The sequence below is a fragment of the Miniopterus schreibersii genome (assembly GCF_964146895.1).
Source record: "Miniopterus schreibersii genome assembly, chromosome: 6".
Taxonomy (NCBI): Eukaryota; Metazoa; Chordata; class Mammalia; order Chiroptera; family Miniopteridae; genus Miniopterus; species Miniopterus schreibersii.
In genome coordinates this window covers 38,800,572-38,826,150 of record NC_138107.1, presented here as the reverse complement: position 1 = coordinate 38,826,150, position 25,579 = coordinate 38,800,572, and the positions used below count along the sequence as shown (strand labels likewise).

At 34.3% G+C, this 25,579-nt stretch overlaps 1 protein-coding gene across 1 annotated transcript in view; it reads left to right on the top strand.

Moving 5' to 3' along the window:
• The window catches only part of ME1 (malic enzyme 1), a 133,897-nt gene that overhangs the window by 18,033 nt on the left and 90,285 nt on the right, over nucleotides 1-25,579 (top strand). Inside the window, exons 2-3 of the mRNA XM_081140896.1 lie at nucleotides 10,690-10,823; nucleotides 14,651-14,800. Of these exons, the coding sequence (XP_080997022.1) occupies nucleotides 10,690-10,823; nucleotides 14,651-14,800 (284 nt within the window). The remainder of the gene's footprint in view (nucleotides 1-10,689; nucleotides 10,824-14,650; nucleotides 14,801-25,579) is intronic.

Here is a 25,579-nt window from a genome sequence, read left to right as displayed (position 1 = left end):
ACTTTTGTGTACGAGCTAGCAGGTTTCCTATCCTGTAGGCAACTAATGTTTCAGTGACTAGTGTTTCCATTACATACTAGAAATACTGTATTAAGCATATTTTTTAAAGTTATTTTTCATAAATGTTATTAATATAGGGCACAAATCAGGTATGCCCTTAGGGTGGTGGGTAGGACATGGTGTTATAAAGATGAATGTTGCAGTTAGAAGTGTATATATGAGTCACATGGAGACATGGAATACAGCAGATTGAGAATCATGATCCCAGATTGAACTCTGTCATCAACCTGGTGCTCTGAAACAATGCTCTAAAAGCATTGTTTTTGCTTTCTTTACTGAGTTAGCCTTAGCATGGGGATTTCTCAGTATGGTAAGTAACAAATACTGTGAGTGTGAGTAATGTGAACTCACCTGTAGCATTTTCATGAAAATGAAAGAACTGGGTCTTCCCATTAGGCTTAAGATACAGTTTAAAACTTTACCAGGCTAACGAGGACTTGCCTGCTCTGGTTCCTGCCTGTCTTCTCAGTGTGATTTTTCAGCCTAATTCCCACAATTGATGTAGTTTTCTTCCCTATACCGTCTCCAAGAAGCCAGGCTTTTGTGCATTAGGGTTGATGCCTCTGTTCTCGCCTTTACTACCACCCCAGCTTTTCACCCGGTCAGTTCCTACTCTTATATGTGCCCTTCAGATCTCATTTGAGTACCATTCTCAGTGTTTTCCTTTTAACCTTCTAAATTAAGTTAGATCTTAAGCTTTTCCTTTTCTTTTCCCTGTACTTACGACATCATTATTTTATAGTTGTTTGTATAGCTATTTATATAATGTCCTGTTAAACTCTCTAGATTGTAAACTTCATGAGGCTATGTACCACATTTGACATCTCACTGTTTCATTGGTTTAGTGCCTGTGAGCATTGTGAGCAGTCACTCAGAAAATATTTGTTGAAAAATATTTGGTGAATGTGATGATGAATTTTATTCGACTGGGCCACTGGGTGCCCAGACATTTGGTCAAATATTATTCTGGGTATGTCCATGAGGGTGTTTATGGGTGGGATTAGCATTTGAATTGGTAGGCTGAGTAAAGCCAACTTCCCTCCCTAGTTTGGGTGGGCCTCGCCCAATTAGTTGAAGTCCTGAATAGAACAAAAAGCCTGACCCTTCTGTGAGTAAGAGGGAAACCCTCTTGCCTGACTACCTTCAAGCTAGGACATTGATTTATTTTGTTCTACCTTTGGACTTGAACAGAACAGTGGCTCTTTCTGGGTCTTGAGCCCACTGGCCTTCAGACTATATTATACCATCAGCTCTCTTGGTTTCTCAGGCTTTAGACTTGGACTGGAACTACAACCATTGGTTCTCCTGGGTCTCCATCTTGCTGACTTCATATCTAGGGACTTGTCAATCTCCATAATTGTATGAGCAATTCCTTAAATAAATTTCTTCATACATGTGATGTATATACATACATCCTATTGGTTTTGTTTCTCTGGAGAACCCTAACCAACACAATGAGCATCACAATCATCCATAAAGTAACTGTAAGAGGAGACAAAACATCTCTGAAAAATCTCAACTGTGGATCTGAAGTAAGAAAGCCATCTTGTGGTGTTTCTGGGAATATCATGTTGATGTGAAGTATGTATGTATACCTTAGGAAACTGAAACGTGTTTTTCTGCAACAGTTCTTAATATATTTTGTGCAAAAAGTCTCCTTTGGAAATGTGGTGAAGTTTGTGGACTCCTTAAAACATTGGTTTTAAGTAAGTAGAATACTTACTGTTATAAAAGAAACCAATTATAGTAAAATATAGATATTAAAATAGTAAACATTAAATGTGTGATATTGTAAGGTATATATTCCTCTTTATTAAAGACTTAAATAAAATGGCAATGTATTTAAATGTGGGCAATTCAAAATAAAATTAATTTTAAAAGATATCAGTAGGAAGATTGTCACCATGACTAGCCTGTGTGCCTAACCATGTTATAAAAACAACCTTATTTGGGGTCTAAAACTACTATAATTTCAAGTAATGATAGATATAAATAGTATGTCAAAATATATGCCACAAATGTAATAGGATATAAAAATGTTATTTCGATTTATGACAGTCATAGAACTACTACAGTGGTGGGCAAAAGTAGGTTTACATTCATGAGTACACGAAGCAGACTTTATTCTTGTGTTATTATTTATTATTGTATATTTATTTGCATACAACTGTAAACCTACTTGTGTCCATCCCTGTATTTTTCTTGTTTTTGCCTTTTGTAATGGAAGGAAATAGAGGTAGTGAAACATGATGTCGACGTTGAAAGATTCTTGAATTATACCCACTGATTCCTTGAGGGTCTGTGATTAGGTCCATGGATCTTAGATTAATAACCTCTGGTAGGGAGCTAAGTTGGATCCTCACAAAAAGAACTGACTGAGTCTCTTAAAACTGATTCTTAAATTCAAGGACCTTCTGACAATATTCAGGATGTGAAGAATAAAAGTATTTACTTAGGATTTGCATATTTGTGATTTCATACTAAAACTTAGTAATATAAGCATTTATATATCACTTTATAATTTACACAGGATGCAAAATATCTAGTCTCATTTTATTCTCCCAACAACCAAATGAGACACATATAACATATACTATGTGCTCCATAAATGTTTGATTACTCTTATTTAGTAGATATAAAAATTGAGGACAGTCTCCATTTAACCCCTCATACTTTAAGTACTTGCTCAAAATCACAGTGTTAAAAAATGTCTACTTGTGAATCAATCTTGGATCAAAATCCAAATAGTATGCCCTATAGACTTATGTTGTCATGAATACATGTTTGCTGGTGAAATATGCATATTAACTTAAAGCATATGGATATTGCAGATTAATGTACCAAATAGGCACCAAATATATGCCAAAAATGTACCAAACAGCCACCTACAACAAATAATTATCTGGTCCAAAATGTCATTAGTGCTGAGGTTGAGAATCCCTGATTTAGATGAAGGTATTTTTAAAAATCCCCACCAACTCTGGTACTTATGCTAAGTAGATATGTCTTATTGACATACTTAACTTAGTCTTGAATATTTGCTTAAAGTCAATTTAAAAGTCTGTTAGCATTTGAGTACTTTAATTAAAGAAGTTTCTAATGTATGTGTAGAAAGCTCAATTATTATCTGAAGAATTCACATCATGAGCTCTCTTGTGTATTTTCATATATAAAAAATCTTAGTTTGAAATTTGAATTGGATGGGTTGATTACTCAAAATTAGGACTACATAGAACTGACCTACATGGAACTGAAAAGTTGTTTCATACTCATATATTTGTTCATCCATTTGTTTATTTAAAATTTATTGAGGCCCTGCTCAGTCCTGACATTGTATTAGGGGCTGGCTTACACATACGAATAGCATAGTGCCTCTCCTCCACAAGCCCCTGGACTTCTGGGTAAAACAGCAGGAAGCAGAAATGAAGTATGGGAAGTTCTGTGATAGAAGTACATGATGTGGGAGCACATTGGAAGACTTTCTTGAAGGAGAGCATTGTTCAGGAAAAGGCAAGGGACATTTAAAAATTCATGTTTAATTGGTAATTAAATGTGTTAATTGCAGTCTAATTTTCATACTCTGTATATTCTGTTTGCTCAAAGAGTTAAGAAATCAAATGAATGCACAGTAGACAATCATCTTGTAGTCCTGACCTTTCTGTTTATTGTATGAGTAATCACTATACATACTATCTTAGGCACATTTAGAGGATCTTGTCCTGATCACATATGTATGATTTTCTAGAATGTTCATATGATTGCTAGAGTCTTTACTGGCAACCAGTATTACCCATTTAGTTTGGATTATTTTTACAGATTTCAATCCAAGATCTGAGTTTTGACTTTTTTAATCACATATGTGCATTTGTAGTTTCAATAATTTACTAAGAATTACCTGCCAGCTTACTTAACAGGCACTTTTCTCTCCTGGTTTGGTGACTTTGTGACATTGCCTTAAAACTTCTTTGGGGACATTAGCACTCCATCTTGCAGAATGGTTTTGAAACCTTATTAATGACTTTAAGAGTTGTGTTGGTTAACAGTTTCTCAGGCTTATAAGGAATCTATAAAGATCAGTAATCTGACTTTTAAATGCGGAATACTTTAAACTTCTCATCCAATATTTAACAGTTCACTTGCTCTCTTGTAGAGGTGCTCTTTCATTCTTTTTTTAAATTAAGCAACATGTCACTTAAACTACAAAATAGTTATACTTGTTTATATCCTATATATATAATATATACCTAGATGAAATAATTATGGAGTGTTATAAAGATTTACTATTTTGCTGTAAATTTTAGGATACCTAGGTCCAAGTATATTTTAGATATATTTCTATGATCATTACTTATAACAGTTCAAATTACTTTATATCAGTTTAGTAAAAATTAACTGCTGTGTGTTGAAACCAGATGGTTTTTATTTAAGAAGCCGTTGTTCATATATTATTGGCTTCAAATAATTGATTTTCTGTCTCTTAAAGGAGACTATCACTAGAGAATTTGTGCAGCTGAATGCATTCAAAATAATAATTTCCATGTGATTTTTTTATATTAATTCTGGCTGATGTTATTTTGAATTAATGAGGTTGCATACCACCAGGAAAATTCTAAACTTATTATGTGTGTTGTCAATTAGAATTTAAAAATCAGTTTCATAGAACAATTTTTGGCACTCTGAAAGAATTGTAGGAATGAACCTTTCAGTAGAATGTGTCCAGGACAAATTAGTATCACTTCTCTTTCTGTAGATATAAACTATGCACATACACTATGTTAATACATTTGAAAATACTATGCTATTTCAAACTAAAGGTCAATTTGATCTTTTTATTTCAGAATAATAATAAAAACACAAAGGCCCCTCCTTTTGTGTTCTTAATAGATAAATAATTTTCTCCCCAAATTACTATTAAAATTAACTTGTAAATCTTTTGATATAAAAAAAAACCTTTGGAACTGATGTGCCATTATGATTTCACTTATATGTGGAATCTAAAGAATAAAATAAATGAAACAGACTCATAGATACAGAGAACAAACTGAGGGTAGCTGGGTGGAAGGGGGGTTGAGGGGCTGGGTGAAGAAGGTGAAGGGATTAAGAAGTACAAATTGGTTGTTACAAGATAGTCACGGGATGTAAAGTACAGCATAGGGAATATAGTCTATAATATTGTAATAACTTTGTATGGTGCCACATAGGCACTAGAATTGTTGGGGGAATCACTTCGTAAATTATATAATTGTCTAACCCCTATGCTGTACGTCTGAAACTAATATAAAGTAACATTGAATGTCAGCTGTAATTGAAAAATAAAATAAAAAAGAACAGATGTGCCATTTTATCTGTATGTTACATTTATCAAATCTGTATGTAGTTCAGGTGAAATGATAATGGAAAAAATTGGTAAGGAATTCAGACAGTCAAATTAGATTTAAAAAAGGATATTTAAAAATTTGAAACATGAAATATATCAATAATTTGCTAAGCGAAATTTTAGTCATTTTAAGTAAAGAGAAAATTAGCTGCTGAATTGACTTTATAGAACGTAAGAACATTCAGTACAGTGAAATTCACTCTTTTTGTAATACAATTCTATTAGCTTTGACAAATGTACAACATTATGTAACTAGCACCACAAATCAAGAACAGTTCCTTCACCTCAAAAAAAAAAAAAAAAAAAATTCCCTCGTGTTGCCTCTTTGTAGTCAATTCTTCTGTTTACTCCCAGGCTCTGAGAACTATTGATTTTTTTTTTTTTTTAAATCCTCACCTGAGGATATATTTTTCCATTGCTTTTCAGAGAACTGGAAGAGAGAGAGAGAGAGAGGAGAGAGAAAGAAACATCGATGTGAGCACATTGATTGGTTGCCTCCTGCATGCGCCTCTACTGGGGCCTGGATCAGCCTATAGCCGAGGTAGGAGGCCTTGACTGGAATTGAAGCCGAGACCCTTCAGTCCACTGGCCAACACTCTAACCACTGAGCCAAACTGGTTAGGGCTTATTTTTTTTATATATCCTTATATAATTTTGTCTTTGCCAGAATGTCAAATAAATGGAATCAAACAGTAGCCTTTTGAATCTGGCTTCTTTCACTTAGCATAATGCATTTGAAATTCATCTGTTTCATGTTTTAGTAGTTTGCTTCTTTTTGCTATTAAGATTCTAGTGTATGGATATAGCTTAGTTTCAGGGTTTTTTGCAATTATTACTTTCCAATTCTCTACTTTTTTTCTTTTAACCTTCTTTATTTATTTTTGCTTTGTTTTCTCCAAAACAAGTAGCAATTGTATAGTTATAGCAAATAACTACTTAATAATAGCAAATAACTATATTAATAATTAGTTAATCCAACACATTTTTGTTGATTGCCTACAAAGTGTCAAGTAGTATTCTAGACACTAGGGTTTCACCAATTGAACAAAACATACAGACATCTCTGTCCTAATATCACTATGGCTTCAAACATTAAAATTAATAAATCCTGTTATCATAATGAATTATTATGCATGTATAAACTACTCATCTTAGAGATTTTGTGACTTAATGTTTTCCTTTTTGCCATTCAGCCTGATTATTTTTAATCATTATTTAGGGAAAAAAGAAGATAAACTACTAAAGTTCATTGGAAATATTAAAGATGGTTAATGTAGAATACCTAATATGTTGTTTTTGATGGTAATAGTTTCTGATAAATTACTCAGGATAAAACTAATTTTTTTTTCTCAGTTTTGTTTGGTCTGTGCAACCATAGTTTCTAATATGTCTCTTGTTATGCCAGGAATTTTGTTTTAATTTCTGCTTGATAGTCTCAGTTTTCTCAAGAAGATGTACATAGATTAATTAGTAAAGTCCAGAAGAATAGTTGTCCTGTTTCTGCCCTCAGCAGTGAAACAACATACCATTCTGCTGTCTAGGGATCTAGTCCAAAAGCTTTTTGGGGAGTAGGGAAAGTAAAAGGAAGACAGAAAAGGAGAAAACCAGAGTTGAACTTAGAGTGTATGAATGCTTTTAGGGAATTAAAATTATAGGTGGTCTGGAAACCCAATATGTGTATAGATGTCCAAGCTTTTCAACTACATGAAAGACTCAGCAGAAATCAAATGAAAGTTAGAACTTGCATGTATGCTTTGGATACACTATCCTTTGTTGGATAGGCTCTACTGGATAACCCTAAGGTAAAAATTCTTTGAAGATTTGTATATCATCTTTTAATAAAAAGCATGAATAAAGCTAGCATTTTACTGTCAAGTTCTAGACCTGGGTTGTTTATAAATTTCCACAAAATATACCTATGAATATATTTCTGTTAGTATGAAAAAATGAAATATATAGCCAGGATTGTTAAATAGTTCAAAATTCCACTTACTGTTTCTCTGAATACATTTTGGGAAGCCGCTGGTTGGTAGGAATCACATTGATGTGTTGTCCTTAAAAACTGTGGTTTAAATGAAATCATGACACATTATTTTTATATTTTCAGGGACTTTAAGATTTAATTTTACTTATTGATTTTTTAAAAATTCATAAAGGGTAGTAATAGAATATGAACCCAATCACAGGAATCTAACTTGGCCTAATTCCCTAGATTTCTAAGTCCTACGTGGTTTTTTGTTGTTGTTTTTATAGAGTTGAATTGGCACTTTACTCTGTATTGGAAAATTTTGCTAACAGTGTATAGGAGCATGTAGTTATTAAACTTCCAAAATATATTAAATGATGTCCAGATGGCATTGTCATTTACATGGCATAAGATACAGGAGACTTACTAGTTTTAGGAATTAGTTTCATAAATTTTCACTGGAAAATTTATGTAAAAAGACTGGCTAACTACACCAATAAATGATAGTTAAGTGCCATTACTAAGTGAATGAAGAAGGATATGTTAGTATTCTGATAACAAGCCTTATTCTGAGAATATTTATGTTTTGATTATTATTTTTGCAGACAGATTTTCAAGGCATAGCATTCAGAAGTTTACTGCTGCTTTGTATATATTTATGTGTTTTTGAGACTTTAACTTTAGCCTAGCTTTCCCCCATTTTTGTTTTTACTTTTATTTTTTAACTTATTTTTAAATATATCTTTATTGATTTCAGAGAGAGGAAGGGAGAGGGAGAGAGAGAGATAGAAACATCAGTGATGAGAGAGTCGTCATTGATCAGCTGCCTCCTGTATGCCCCTGACTGGGGATCGAACCTTCAACCCGGGCATGTGCCTTGACTGGGATTTGAACCTCAATCTCCTGGATCCTAGGTAGATGCTCAACTGCTGAGCTGCGCCTAGCTGGGCTCCCCCATTTTTAATTTCCACATTTTTTGTTTCAAGTTTGAGACGAATTTATTGAGTTTTCTTCTCTTTTTCAAATATATTACCATATATAATTCTGTATCACTTCAAGGAGTTATTTCATGACATTTTGCTTTAAATAATCAGCCTTCCCAGTTATATCTTTCTTTAATAAGTGAAATATGCCTTCCATTTTATAGTTTCTCATGCAAATATCCCTTGCTGGTTGCTTTAAATTTCAGATGTAATTTTACCAGAATTAATATGCTAATCAATTTTCTGAGCAGCAATTTTATTGTTTAAAAATTTTTAATGTAACTCTCTAAGAATAAATATTTAAATCTTTATTGTTTATGCAGTAAATTACTGAAATCTAATTATGTCAGGTACTGTTCTAAGCACTAAGGATAAAGCAGTGTAAAAAACAGACAAATTCTCTGGTCTCATGGCATTTGTATTCTGGCATGGGGACACAGACAACAAAGAAAAAAGAAAATGGCATGTAAATGGTTCCAGCAATACACAGTGATTCCCGGTGCTGCTGAAACTCCTAGGCAAGGAACTAACAGGCTGCACTGGTCTGCTTTTCTCCAGGTACCCAAGAAAGGGTGATTGGGCAGGCAAAGCTGGACACATTGGATTATCCTCTAGGAAAGGGATCATTCTGCTGCTGCCCACGTGTATTGGAGTGCCAAAGGACCCCCAACTGAGCATGTAACAATGGGGGCTTTGCATTCATGAGAGTGATTGCTAGTGGAGAAAAACATCTTGTAACTGGTCACCAGCTATGCTGATTACACCTGGACACCTTTTGAGAACTCAGTAGGAGCTCTTGGTCCCAGCCAGCTCTTGCAGGCAACTTAAGAGAGCTCCAACAGGGGTCAGGGGTCATTCAGTGGGCAAATCTATTTCACTTTCTTCATTCTGCCTCCAGGAGTCTGAACATAAGGCTTTCTATCAGTGACACGAATTAATGGGCCTATCCATATTTTTGAAAAATAGAAGAAATAGAGAGTTGTTCATTCATTGACGACCTTCTCCTACTTCCTGAGGTTGGACATGTTCATTTCTCAACAATCAGGGTCTGTCAGCCTCTGGGATAAACCAAGTTGTCTGTCCTTTTTCCAGAATAATAAACTTTCCCAGGACTCAGGAATCACTATTTTGCCATTGTAAGAAACTTTCAGGGCCAGAGGAGGATGGCTGTAGAACTATCCAGTACAAAGTTAGTGAATACATTCTTACTCATCCAGGTTGTCTAAGAAACACCAGCAGTGGTCACAGTGAGTGAACCTGACCATCATTATGTTGGTGCACTTTTGCCAGACCATAGGCATAGCAGCCACACTCTAGTCAGAGAGGCCTCTTGGGCTTCAGAATCCCCAGGGGAAGACCTATCTTCGGGAAGAGACCTCTCTCCAGAGGGAATTAATTGCTTATTCCAGTCTTCCAGATTAATGACTACTGGGGTTTCTTCTTCTGTTACTACCCCTTGTATTATATACCAGCAGATCTCTTAGGTCCATTCTGGGTCTTTGCATTAACTCATTAGTTTTATTTTGTCTGCTTGTTTTCAAACCTCATAGTTTCTTTATTGTTGTTTTATGTAACCAGTGTTCATATAAATAGGTAACATAGCGTAAGTATAATAGTAGGGTTCTAATGGGCATACTGGGTGAGTCTGGGAAGGCTTTAGAGAAGAGAGCATTTGCGGTAAGGCTTGAAGGGCAGAGAAACAGGGAAGAAAGACATTCTTGACCATAGTGTCATGGAAGAATAAAAGGGTTTCTGATGTGTTCAGGCAGTGGTGAGAAGTTTTGTGTGGAGTGTATAAGAGTAGTAGGAGATAACGTGGGAAAGGAATATTGGAATAGGTGCCTCAATCTTATATAAGGCATTACCTGACCTATTTACCTCAATCTTATATAAGGCTTCTCCCTGACCTAGGGAGAAGCACAGCAGGTCATAGATGACCTATTCATGTTCATAATTAAAAGTCTTTTATAATAACTCCTATTCATTTTTATGTTTAATGACATTGATAATAATATTTATATCTTTCATTTGCATGTCTTCAAATAATTTTCTCCTATCCATTACCTAATTTCATCTTAATATGTAAGTGACACAGATCTGAAAATACAGTATTCTAATATTTAAAGTTGAAGAAACTGAGGTATTGAGAGATTACATGGTCTACTCATAGTCAAATGGCTATGTTTAGAGTATCGCCAGATCTTCAGATTCTTAATTCCATAAACCCGTTGGATGTTATTTGTGTAAATACAAGCTTTTTGTCTTTTGTTCCCCTCAAATTATTGTTTTTCTTTTCTCCATAGGACTTGGCTTTTACCCTAGAAGAGAGACAACAGTTGAATATTCATGGATTGTTACCACCTTGCTTCATCAGTCAGGATATCCAGGTCCTTAGAGTTATTAAAAATTTTGAGCGTCTGAACTCTGACTTTGACAGGTAACTCGTTCTGGAAGGAGATTTTTCTATTTCTCTTAGGCAATTGTTTATTTTTTATTAGATGAGAAAGTTAAAATATTTAGTGATTTTAAAAGAGTAGTCAACTTTGAGGAGAATTTGCCTGTAAATACAATGATGTTTTTAAAAATTTACCCTTTGTAGGGGCATTTGAATAAAATAAAATTATCTTTTCTAAACTGTTATCCTCAGAGAGACTACTTTTCTCTTGTGATAAAATTGTTGCTATGAAGGTGAATTATCAGCAAATGCCATCCTTGACAGAACAAAACAGGTTAAAGTGGCTTTTAGTCAGACTATGAGTACATTTTAGGTGAAAGTACACATTTTAACTTCCAAACCTGGTTCTAACTCTATTGTGAATTTAGGTCACTTACTGAGTTTAGAATTCAGTTTCCATGTTTGCACAAAGATAAAGGTAACCTTGTTCTCTCCCTCTGTAAAGAGATAGCCGTAGGCTGAAATTCTGGCTGTGTCTCACTAACAGTAGGGCCTTGCGCAAACCACCGTAACCCCTGTCAGGACCACTCTATATGCCTTGCCCTCTGCTTTGACTCTTCCCTTTCTTATTGAGGCACTGAATCTCTCTAAACCTCAGGTTTTTCATTAGAGGTTGAAGAGAATAGTTATTTCTAAATATTCTTGTGAAGCTTAGAAGAGGTAGCTAACCCAGTACCTAGTATTTGTATTAGTTAGGGTTCTCCAGGCATCTTCAGAGAAACAGAAGCAACACAGAGAGAGAGAGAAAGAGAGAGAGTGTGTGTATGTATCTACACCACATACACACACACACACACACACACACACATCACATCCTGTTGTATGGAGATATATATTTATTTCAAGGAATTGCTCACACGATTGTGGAGGCTGGTTAAGTCCTAAATCTGCAGGTAGACTGGCAGGCTGGAAAACAAGAAAAGACTTGCAATTTGAGTCTAAAGGCAGACTGCTGGTAGAATTCCTTTTTGCTAAAGAGAATACTACACATAATAGAGTAGCAGTCCAAATTCCCCTTGGTAGGCAGGATCACTCACCTTAGCCTGCACAGTAACTGCCTTCTTTGCTTGTTGATTCAGAGGCATGTGGTGTCCAGAGTGGCTAGTGGCAGCCTTACCTTCCAGTTCAATGGAATCATTGTCCCCTAGTGGAAACATTCCTCCTTTTGGAACTAAAAGCGGAGCATAAAGTCATGGGGACAGGAAGCAGAAATTTTGTTAGTGGGTCACTGGGGATAATAGTGGTGCCATTTCCATTTTCACCCCTTGGTTCCTGGACCTGTGAATCCTGGCTATGGGAGAAATAGCATCATGTTGGACACTGATTCAGATAATACATAGCATCCTAGACAACCTTGCCCCTCTTTGCAAGGTATTACCACCTAGCTGGTGTTGTAACTGTGTCTTCAGAAGGCCATTCCACCATTCTAATAAGCTAGCTGCTTCAGGATGGTGGGGAAACATGGTAAGACAAGTGAATTTCATGAATATGGGCCCATTGCCACACTTCATTTGCTAAAGCAGTGCCTTGTGGAATACCATAATGGCAGATAAGGCATTCTGTAAGTCCACGGATGGTGGTTTTGGCTGAAGCATTGTGTGCAGGGAAGGAAAGGTCTGAATCCAAAATAATTGCCAATTCCAGTAAGAACAACGCTGCCCCTTTTATGATGGAAGCAGTCCCATGTAATCAACCTGTCACCAGGTAGCCTGCTAATCACCCTGTGGAATGGCACTCTTACCAGGTATGCGGTGTTGGTCTCTGGCAGATTGGGCACTCAGCAGTGTCTGGAGCCAGGTCAGTCTTGGTGACTGAAAGTCCATATTTCTGAGCCCGTGATAACCTCCATTCCTACCATGGCCACTTTTTTCATGAGCCCATGGCTGATGACAGGAGCAGCTGGGGAAAGAGGCTAACTCATTTTGTCCATTTGTGTATTTTTGCTGTCACAGTCTCTTTCACTTGTTCCTTAAGTTCTTCCTTCATCTTGTATTTTTTATGTTCTTTTCCTGGCCCATTTTGTCAGCTACCTCCTAAGAGCAAGTGACTTTCATATTTTTACCATGCGCTGTTCTTCACAAACGCATCAACTCAGTGTCAGATGCTCTTTCAGATATTGGGATTATAGACAATGATCTCTGCCCTCACTGAACTTAGGTAAATTATTTTTAAAAATTATTTAAAAACACAAAATTATTTAATATGCTAGAAAGTGACAAGTGCTAATGAAAAAAAGAAAAGGTAGAATTGGGTAAGAGGATTGGTATGGTCTGGGGGTTGGTATGGTCTGTTTGCATTGTTAAATTTGGTGATCAGGATTCACTTCATTGACAAAGTGACTTAGGAGCAAATAATCAAAGGAAGTGAGGCCATCAGCCATGAAGAGATCTGAGGAACAGTGGTGTTCTTTAGCTGGTATGTTCAAGGATCAGGAGGGATACCTTTGTCTAGAATAGAATAAGTGAAGGGAAGAATGGTAGGTTGGGAGAGGACATTAGCAAGGTAATAGAGGACAGAGGACTTTTGCTAATATTCTGAGGGAAAAGGGAAGGCATTCAAGGTTTTGAACAGAAAATCAACACGATTTGATCTACATTTCAAGAAAACTGGCTGCAATGTTGAGAATAGAATGTAGGCAGGAAGAATATTTAGGATATTATTACAATAAACTAAGCAAGAGATGATGGTGATTTTTAGATCCAGGGTGGTAACAATGAAGGTGTTTAAATTTTGGATATATGTTGAAGGTAAAGCCAACATAATTTCCTAATATATTAGAGATGAGTGTTAGATAGCTTTCAGAGAAGAAGAGAAAACAGCAACAAGAAACAAAAAAGAAATTGCAAAGAAACAGAAAACCAGTGAGAGAGAAGGAGAGCCAAGAGAATATGGTGTCCTGGAAGCCAAATAAAGAGAGTTTATTGACCTGTGGGGTATGTCACTTGCATCAAGTGTTCCAATAAGTAAAATAAGATGAGGCCTGAGAATTAACCATTGATTTAGCAGTGATGAACTTACACATTGTTAGATCAGTTTTAGCATGTCTAAAAACCATCTTCTTAAATGTTAATTCTTGGGTTGGCATCATCACCCATCTATTTGCCCAGCATTAGAATCCTGTATGTCTAACACCAAATGCTGGGTATTTTCACCTATTTCAGGGAATGGAAATCAATCCAAAAGGTTGGTAAGATTGTTAAGTACAGTTTTGAGATACTCTTTTAAGTTGTACCAAGCAGTTTGAGTTTTATTCTGTAAACCCTGGAGGTTATAGGTAACACGATAAGGTTGATGCTTTGAAAGATAACTCTGGATCAGAAATGTCTCTAGAAAGAAAAAGGTCATTTGATACAAGTAAGAAAAGTCCCTTGACCTTCCTTGCTACCTTAGTAGTTTTTAGGGTTGGTGCTACATTCCTTACTTGTTTTTCATTTGTTTATTTCCCTTGGTTCTTCAGCACTGAAAGTTAAAGGATGAAGTCTTTGCACTTACTTAGTTAATGCTATATGTATAGTGATATTTTCATCTGTCTTTCATTTTAAAGTGGGGATAAAGTTGCTTCAAATGTTAAATAAAATTGTGCTATTTTAGCAATTATTTTAACATTTGAATAACACTTGCTCGGGTTTATGGTTCTTCATTCTTTGAGGTATTTAAGAATATTTCTATAGTCTTTTTTTGATCAGATATTTTCTATGTGACCTAAAAAAAATACTTCATACTTTGTTGAAAAACGTTTAATTAGGTTTCTAAGCAGCTATTTTATGACTTTGTTGGAATATAGACCTCATTTTTTCCAATTTCCACAGGTATCTTCTCTTAATGGATCTCCAAGATAGAAATGAAAAGCTCTTCTATAGAGTGCTGATGTCTGACATTGAGAAATTCATGCCTATTGTTTATACCCCCACTGTGGGTCTGGCTTGCCAGCAGTATAGTTTAGTTTTTCGGAATCCAAGGTATGTAAACTTTTAAGTACAACTTGTGTCTTCATTATTTTTTGTAAAGTGTTTGCAATAAAATATTGAATGGAATTGAAGTTCAGAAAATCTAAATCAAATTTCATTTGAAAGAACATTAAATATAAATATGTAACATTAAAAACATAGTATTTTCTTTCTAGATTTAAGATAAGGGTACAGTATTTCTAAACCAATTCAGATTTCCTTTTACAAACAAATGATCTTGTTTTCTATTTGGAAAGAAAATAATTGCTCATAAAGAAGCTTGTCTTTGAGATGTTAATTACCACTATTATGTATACATTTTGCAAGTTAAAGCAAAGATTCCAAAATTTTCTGAAAATAGGAGGCTATTATTTTCTAAATTCAGAGTTGGCATTAAAGTAGCTCTTGTTGATTTCCCTTAAGTGAAATAGGAATCACCTTCAAAGATGTATACAGCTTTTCTTAAATATATAGCTTTACCTTACTCAGTATATTACTTTAAATGCCTTTGAAGCAAGGAACAATTGAAGTAAATAAATATTAATTCTTTTAATATCAGCAACAGCAAAAGCTCAAGTTAAATATATTTGTGCTATGTATAGTTCTGAATTTAAAGATAAAAAGAAATGTTTATAAGTTTATACTACAAATACAAAAGCCTGTTGAAAGTATTGTCATTGAAAGGAGTGTTTCAGAGGTAATATCTGAAAGTTAGATTGACTGTGTGGATTTTACATGGGTATATGAATGTAGTGGTACGTATCATACTCGTGCCACATTACCCTTTGTGTAAATAAAAGAATTAGACATATCACCCTTATATAAATCAATATTTGTAGGTGGTCTGTTAAATTACATTAATGGCACATATCTATTGCATTATATAATGGCTATTTTAACAATGAATAAATATTTTCTTTCATAGAAAGGAAAGTGTCAGAATTTAGCTAGTAAATGCATTGTGAGGAATAATTCTTTTTGGGTATATGAGTACTGTATGTTATTTTAAATCATACAAATAATATTCATTAATGAAAAATGAGAAAATACAAATATACAGACGGAAAAACATTTAAAAAATACCTAATGTCATCATATCCCAAACCATGATATACACAAATACATACTGTTTTGCTTATAGAAGGGATCATACTGTGTAAACTGTTACTTACTTTATTGTCTTTTCTGAGTGACATCATAACATCTGTCCATGTCTATAAAATATAATTCTATAAAAAATCTTAATAAAAGCAAAACTATACAAAACTTGGTTATTTAAAAATGTAATTTAAGTATATTTATTGAAATTCTAACTTTTCTATGAGACACTGAGAAATGCTAACAACTATAAGAAATGTAGAAGAGCTTAGCTCAAAGTATATGGGTTGAAGTTGACATAGAAATCTCAATAGCAACAATTATTTTTGAGCACTTACATACTAGGTGATTTTCTAAGGACTTGTGATACATTGGTGTATGTATAAATCTAAGTACAAAAGACAGACAGGAAAATCAATGGAAAAAATATCCTCGGATGAGAATTAACAACAACAGAAAGAAATACGTGAATTGTCTAGAATGTTTGCAGGTAGTAAGTGTTAATGAGAAAGAGAGTAGAGCAGGGAAAGGGGAATTCAGAGTGTCAATTGCTTTGGAGGGTACAGTTGCAATTTTAAATAGAGTGATAATGTATGCCTCATTGGAAGATGATATTGGAGGAGTGAGGGGGAGTCAGGAAGATACGGGGAAAACATGCGTCAGGCAGGTGGAATAGTAGTGCCAGGGCCCTAACCTGGAACGTGCCTGGAGACCAGAAGCAGCAGAGAGACCAGTGAGGCTGGAGTGGAGTGAGAGGGGGAGAGTAGTAGTTTCAGTAACAGGTGTTAAGGTAAACAAGAGGGTACAGAACCTATAGTTTCTTGTATGCTCTTTTAAAGAACATTGGCTTTACTGTTAAGTGGGTAGGAGAATCAGGTAGCCTGGTTAGCAGGCTATTGCAGTATACCCAGTGAGAGATCATGGTGTCTCAGATTAGGAGGGTAGCGGAGGAATTAAGGGTAAGAGTTCAGGTTCTGGATAAAGAAAGAGAAACTCACAAGGATGTCCTCTTGGATTGGAGGCTTCCTAGAGCAATGCTTTTAACTACTCTGGAGTAGTTTGCCTTTTTTCACTTACTGGTTTTGCTACCTGTTTTAGTTTCAAATAATTAATCTTTTTGTGCTTCAGTTTCCTCCTCTGTAACATAGGGATAATACTACTGCCTACCATCCTTTGTCCACATTTTTAAAATCCAAAACTTTGAAAGCCAAAACATTAAAAGAAATCTCATTTGGGATACAGCCTGATCTATCTGAACCCATTTGGTGACAAAACTTGGACTGAATTTATAGTCTTTATATGACTTAGTGTAAATAGCTTTTTTTAGAAGTATAATATATTTGATTACTGGGGGCTTTGTCAGAAATAAATAGGATGGGTCGATGGGTCGATGGATGGATGGATGGATGGAATGATAGGAGAGGGAGAGAGGAGGAGGTTGGGTAGGAGGTAGGAGAGCATTTTGTAGCAAAATACTCAGAAATGTTGAATCTAGCTGGAAGTATTCATTGTATTATTCTTTCAGTTTTCCACAATATTTGAAATGTAAGTAAAAGAATGCTTTACTCACAAAAGAATAAAGTTTCTAAAACCATTTCTATATGATCTCTTGATGGCAGTTTCTGTCATGTTGATTTCTAATGTGTATAGTTTGTTAAACTTTTGATGATCTTAAAGTTGTTTAGTAGAATAGTTCTCATGGCTTCTCCCATAATTATAAAAAAGGAATGTGTTTGAAAATGTATTATGTGGTATAAATTTAGACATTGTATTTAATTGGAAAGGAAATGGTGATTGTGTTTGAATAACGATGGATCTTTCAGGCATCAGTTAGCATATACACTATTTTTTTTAAAGCCAAAATTGACCAATGTCTATTAAACCTTTCTTTCTGCAACAGCAGGGATTCTAAAACATTCAGAAAGTGAACAGGAGGATTATACCTGTTGTTATACTTACTTTGTGGTATAATTAGGTAGTACTAATTAGGTAGTAAGTGAAGGGTTAATATTACAAGTACTGAGTATAATATAGTTGCATACAGGTATATATCTTTTGATCTCATACCTTTTTATGTATCTTAACTATATGATACTTTTCTCTGCCTAGATATTTATTTTTCATTTTGAATATGGCATTAAAATCTGGCTAGGTGTCCAAAAATAAATTCTGATATGAATACCTCTACTTCTAATATTTTTTCCTAAGGTGTGATGCTGGAATATCCATTTATTGTTTTTGTGTGGAATTTCTTTTCTTTTTGGCATAGATAATTTGTGTGGGTTTTTCAAGCTGTCATGGATAATCATATTGAAGAATGATGTTGAGCTTACTTGGATTACCTCCTTCCTTCCCATATGCCCATAATATTTTGATTTTTGCAGATCCAATATTTGATAGTGGAATATGCTTATCTAATTGTGGCTAATTTTTTGATAGAGGTGTAATTTTTGGAAGCTAGAAACAATTCTTTTTGTATTTTTGTGGAATGCTAAGCTTAGTATGTTAATTAAATTGTATTCTGTGAATTCTTTTTAAAGAAATGTTTTGTGTAAATTAATAATGCAGGTATATGTAAAGGATAGCTAAAGCAGATTTACATAATTTCTTTGGAAATATTCCTACCTGCTGTATTTTACACTGCATTTTTCAGAAATCATCTCTCTTTTTTATCAGTTCTTACTAGCTGTGTATCAGTTTATCATGCCTTTGGCAATTAATCATGTTTCTACTTTTGATATTTCTAATGTTAAAATACTCTTGGTTTTTGTTGTTGGCATTTTACTATTAATTTAGTCCCAAATAGTTCATAAGCATCTAGAGAGAAGGAATCATATTTGATAAATTATTTCTGTATTTTTCATCCTATTTAGGCTTAGTATTTGTTTGGTGCTCAATTAATATATGTTGTTTGCGATCTCATAGAATAGTAGTTTAATATTACTGTATTCATCTGCTCACATAGAAAACCATAAAGTATTGATAATGTTCTTTATTTCTTCTACTGTTTAAGCATATTGTTCTAACAGGTAACTTCTCATAAATAATAGACCTGAAAGAAATTGAACTCCAAGGAATCAGGCTGTGAGGAAGTAGAATTTTGATTAAATATAGACAGTATACCTTTAAACACATATTATACTCCTCAATTACTCATTTTTATACAGCAATTCACTGATATGATTTTGGCAAGAAGGATGAGCTTATACTACAGTTTGCTGAGTACAGTTTTTAAGAAAAACGTTTACAAAGTCTAATCCAACTAGTACCATTGGTTGGTTTGTCAAATGTTATGATGAAAAAAGTGTTCAGTGCTCAAATTAATTGGAGAAAACTTGAATTAATTAACGTTAAACAGGTTTGTTTGCTGTAAGACTTCACAGAATAATATTTTGCAAGTTTTTGGAGGATAGGGATCAAACCTGCAACCCAGGTATGCTCTCTGGACTGAGAATTGAATCCTCAACCCTTCGGTCCACAGGCTAACCACTGAGCAGAACCAGCCAGGGCAAAGCTCTTAGTATTTTAAGTAACATTATATATGCCACATAAATGGTACCTGTTTTGATTTTAACAATGATGAAACCTAGCAGTAAGACTAATTGTCAAAGAGAATCATTCATTAAGATATTTTAACTTTTAGCTTTATTTGTTTCCTAGAAAATTCTTAGGGAAATGCATAAAAGGGAACATTAAGATGAACCAAAACAAAATACTAAAATAGTTTTTCTACATTTATTGTTTGTATACGTGTTTCCTTGGGAATTCTCAAAAGGACTTGGAGTATTTGTTATTTAAATTGTAAGTACTAAGCTTTCTTTATTACTCCACATGCAGTTTCGTATCAGAACTTATACCTACCAATATTGAAACAGTTGTAATCATGACCATAATTAGACCACGATTAGAAGTGGAGGTTGTTTACTCGTACAGAAACATAGTTTCTCAGAGAGCCAAACATTCAGCAGATTTTGTAGTCTTATAGAGTGATGGTGTAAGTTTTACTTGATGTTTGGTTTGTGAAATAGCAGTAAGAAAAGAAGCTTAAAATGAACAAATGTAAAAGAAACCTACCCAAAGTTAATGCTCCTTTAACCCAAGATATAGTTATAACAACTGTCAAATGAACAGTTAGTAGAATGGAAACTTTCATGTTGTTGTTGTATTTATAAATTTTCTTGCTTTAAATCTATCTGGTTATCTTAAACATAATCTACTTTTATGATTCTCTATATAGGGATGTGATAGCAATTTTACTTTTATTAAGCTCTAAGTACTTCCGTAGCTCAGTAATTGATTATAAAGAGTTTAAGGTGTTTATGGCAAAGGAACATGGTTTTGCAGCCAGTTTTAGTAGCTGCAAATTAAATAATTTATCCCTTGAAGTAAGGCTGTGGCACTTTAAATAGTCTACTGCTGTCTAGTTGTCACTGTGATGTAAACTGCCAAGTTATCCAGTGCCCATATGTTAGTAGACATCTCTCGCTGTCCTAGGTCATCTCACTCTCAGACTTTTGGAGTTCCTGGGTAGGGGTGAAGAGGTTCTAAACCTCCAGAGATTCCTGGATACCAGAGCTGTCCAGGTGAACCTAAAATTATAGGTCTCAAATGTACAGTTCTATGATCCGTCATCTATATATTATATTGTGTGCCCAGCATCCCAGTCAAATCTTCTTTTGTCACCATGTATTTGACCCCCTTTACTTTTACTACCCCCCCGCTCCTCTTCCCACTGAACTGAGACTATTATTATTATTTTTTAAAAATATGTCTCATTAATTTCAGAGAGAGGAAGGGAGAGGGAGGTAGAAACATCAATGATGAGAGAGAGTCATTGATCGGCTGCCTTCTGCAACACCCTCTGCTGGGGATCAAGCCTGCAACTCCAGCATGTGCCTTGACCTGGAATTGAACTTCAGTCTCTTGGATCATAGGTGGATGCTCAACCACTGAGCCACGCCAGCCAGGCACGGAGACTATTCTTTATTGGATTTGGTTTTCTTCAATTCAGCCACTTTAAAATCTTTAGAAATATTTAGGAGACTTTTGTAAACCAGGGAATAATTTTCGTTTATAGCTCTAGTTTAGTTTGTAATTTTTGTTTTTTACTATATTGTAATTTTCTATATCTTTAGAAATTCAAATAGTTGATATCTAAGAGAGTAACTGATTTTTTAATGCTTCTAGAAAAGTGACCATTTTAATGTAATTATAAACTTTTCACCATTTACCTACAGCAATAAGTCTTTGATTTTGATTATATTTACTTGAAAATATACTTTTGTTCATTTATTTCATTCCCCTTGGAATTGGCCTAATATTTTTTATCTATGCTATTTTAAAATATGAGAAAAAGCACATGGTGGATTTTTCCCCCCTCAAAAATATGAAACAGGTTAAATGGAATGTCTGGATTAATTCAAGTCTCTTAACTGTTGCCTCAGTTGATTTTTTTAGAGATACTTATTTGAAAAAAGTTGATTTTCATTTAATATGGAGATTTAAATGATTTTTTTGAACTACTAGTTCAAATTAACACTATTTTCTGGTCGGACTAAGTGTGATATTTATGAAAATGTATATGTGACTTTCATTAAATAAGTGAGGTAGAGTATCCTCAGTCTTAAGTATGGAAATTCAGTGTGTTCCCAGAAGTAGTGTAAAATGCCAAACAATCTTCTTTCCTAAGTATTGCTTTAATTAGGAAAAATTTGGAGAATGGAAAATATGTAGACATGATTCAAACATTAATTCTTCACATCAAGATCTAAAGATTGTCTGTACATATGTATAGACAGATTTCTTTAGCAGGGCAGTGAAACTTATCTTTAGTGTAAAAGACCCTAAAGTGTACAGTAACAGTTCATCAAGTCTCCATATTCATCTAGAAACTTTAAGTGTGGAAAACTTAAATGGAAATTCAAGTTTAGGATCCAAAAATAACTGCCACAATCTGTGCGGTACACCCAAGTGTTTTGATTTAAGTTTAGTTTACACATAGCATATGGAGAATTAAGAAAAATTGCCAAGTTTTATCTCAGGTAGTATTTATGACAGTGTATTAATTTGGGTGTTCTTTTACATATTTTTAAGAAGGATTCTAAATCCCGGTCTTCATTACTGAAAACAAAGAATTTTAAAAAAAGGGGGCAATGGCTATTTGCATCACACACCCAGATCACATCTGTGTTTAGTTTTGGATGCCATATTTTTGAAGGGTCCTTGGCAAACTGAGATTTATCCTGGGAAGAATAACCAAAGCAGTGACTGTTATTGAAAACTTGCTATATGAGAAAGAGTTGGAATAGAAATGTTTTAGCCTAAAAGAAAAGACTTAAAGGGATATAGTCAAGTCTTCAATTATTTGAAAGATTTTCATGTGAAAAAAGAGTACGCTTGCATGGTATAGCCTCAGAATGTAAAACGAATGGATTGAAGTTATTACAGGGCTAGATTTAACTTCAAGGTAAAGGAAGATTTCTGTTAATTTAACTACCTGACATTGGAATGGACTTCCTTATTCTCCTCATTGGAAATATTCACGTGGTGTGGATAATCATTGGTCATACAGATTAATGTGATTCTTGCATTGGGTATGATTATAAAATAGTTGAAGTCTAAGGTCACTTTTAACTAGCAAATGCTGTGAATTTTTGAAAAAGCTGCCTACAGATGAGTAATTCCAGGTATTTGGAACATGTCCTAAAGTACAACTAACTCATACATAGTTTTAAATAACACTGATTTTGAATTCAGCAAGGTTTTTTGGTAACAACTTAATCACAATTTTAAGAATTATTGAAAAGAATATGTTTTTAAATAAGAAATGATTTTAAACATATTTAAAGTGATCTGATGACATACCTCATCAGAATTCCTACTACATCCTCACAAACAAATACACAAATACAGCTGTATCTTGGCTATGATGTTTTGGTTTCAGTATATCTTTAATTTGAGTGGATAAAAAGTTTAATGTTAACAAGCTCTCATTTAAAGTAATAACTATTCCGATCTAATTTTTATTTTTTGTAGTTTTTTCAGACTGTTTTTCTGTATATGCTTTTAAACTCTTATTTATTTGTATATGTTTTCCTTAACTTACAGTGTAGCTAATAGAGAAATTATTAGAAAGAATTTTCTCTGAGTCATTGCTTCCACCTTTCCACACAAGCCCCCACTACCTAAGGAGAAATAGCCAGGTTAGAATTTTCTTTTATTATCTTTTACAAAATTTTCTACATGCTTTCTAGGTATGCTTCTGAAAATTTAAAGATTTGTTTCCATCAGTTTTCTTGACAAAATAATATATATTTAATAGTCTAAGAATTCTTTTATGTACCTTTAAAATGTTGGATATTTTATTTAAGATAAATTTTAACTCTCTAAAATAATTGAAACTGTCAATTTTAGCTCAATATTATATACTTTACAATGTTTTAGATTTACTGTAGTAAATTTTATAAAATATTTGATAGATAAATTATGTACAGGAAGTCTTCCTTTAATACCATTGATAAGTTATGTACTGTAAGCAAAATGACATATAATGAAACCATTTTACCATAGGCTAATTTATATAAACAAGAATTAAATTCCTATGGCATTTCATCAATGTTATAACAAAATGAAATTGAATGAAATGTTATTCGAGGACCTGCTGTAATTATCTACTTAAAGTAAATCATGAAAGTTCTTCATTTCATTTCTTTCTAAGCAAAGAAATTTCTCATTTAACAATATAAATCCTGATCTTAGTTTGGTGGCTGAATGAATGATGACATTTATAAAAACTTGGAGGGTATCATATTTTGCATATTTTACAAATATAGTGCTGCCTTGTGAAATAAAACATCATTTCACTGTGAAATGAGGTAATTTATTTTAAAAGCTGAAAATGTGTAAGTATATTATTTCCCTAATGGAAGAAGTTAATTGTTATTGACAACCTGCCAAATAAATGCCGTCTGTCTGATGAATTCAGTGTTACCTTAGGACTCTTTCCCGTGTTTTCTACCATGGAAAAAAATACTTTGGATTAATTTGTACTTAATTACTTGGTATGCTAATATTAGTTTTAAAATGAATAAAATGCAGAAAAACTTATCTAAAGTTATTTTTATGTACAGTTTCAGGTCATATTTGTTTGTTAGCAGTTGTGTGTGGAAATGGAGTCATTCATAAACATTTGGTAGTTGTTGATTTTTTAATCCGCTTATTTTGTAATTGCAAACAGTCATTCTAAGGAAACTGAGTATCACTCAGGTAGTAAGTACCAGATTTGAGACTTGAACTCATGCTAAATTCTATACGTCTTATTAGAGTTCTCTAGAGAAAGGGACCAATAGTATGTGTCATACATGTCTGTGTATGGAAAGAGAGGTTTATTTTAAGGAATTGATTCACGTAATTCTGGAGGCCAGCAAGTCTAAAATCTTCACTGGTGAGGCTGGGGGTGGGGGGTGGGTTGGGCAGTGACAGACTGGAGACCTAGGGAAGAGTTGATGTTGTAGTTTGACTCCAAAAGTAGTCTGCTGGTAGAACTCCCTCTTTGAGGGAGGTTACTTTTCTATTAAGACCTTCAACTGATTGGATGAGGCCCATCCACATTATGGAGGGTAATATGCTTTACTCAGAGTCTCCTGATTTAAATGTTAATCTCACCTAAAAATTATTTTCATAGGAACATCTAGAATAATTTTAACCAAGTACCTGGTTACCATGCCTAGCCAAGTTGACATATACAGTGGTACCTCGGTTTTCGAATGTAATCCATTCCAGAAGACCATTCGAGTTCTGAAACGTTTGAAAACCGAGGGATCAACAGCTGACAGCTAAGCCTCAGGATCTTGCACTCAGATGAAGCTGTGTGGCATGTTCGACTTCCAAGGCGTGTTCAAAAACCAAAGCATTGACTTCCAGGTTTACGGCGTTCGTAAACCGAAATATTTGTCAACAGAGACGTTCAAAAAACCGAGGTACCACTGTAAAAGGAACCATCAGATCCTCCCAGACTAAGGCTGAGTCTTATCTTTGATTATGTTTTCCACATTGGGTCTGAGTTGTTCAGAACAGCTACATGCTTATCATGTGTTCTCTGTGTTCATTATTCTTTCCCTTCTTTCTTTAATGAAAATGTGAGTATCCACTGCATGACAGGCACCTTACTAATCTGAGTGTAGGTAAATAAAAGATATTTCCTGCCATTGTTGAACTTACAGGTAATACTTAAGTGAACAAAGAAATATATGAGTAGAGCTTATATTGTGAAGGAAATGAACAGAGGATAGTGATAAAGAATAACAAGGGGATTTCCTTGTATAATGCAGTCAGAGATGTGTCTCTGAGGAGATAGTATGTAACTTGACACCTGAAGGATTGGCAGCCAATCAGTGATTACTCTCTCATCATTGATGTTTCTGTTTCTATCTTTCTCTCCCTCTCCCTCCCCCTCCCCCTCTCCCTGAAATCAGTAAAGATATATTAAAAAAAAGAAAAAGAGTGACAGCCACACTATGTGGTAAGTGCTTAGTTAATATGGAAAAAACATTACATTTGTGGGTGGGAGACATGAACAGAAGACGTGATCCAATTGAGGGCAACATTTTGCACCAGAACACATTGAGCTTATGGGAAGATTTCAGCAAGGGATCCCCTGAAACGAGTGATACCAAGCCATTTACTGCCAGTAGG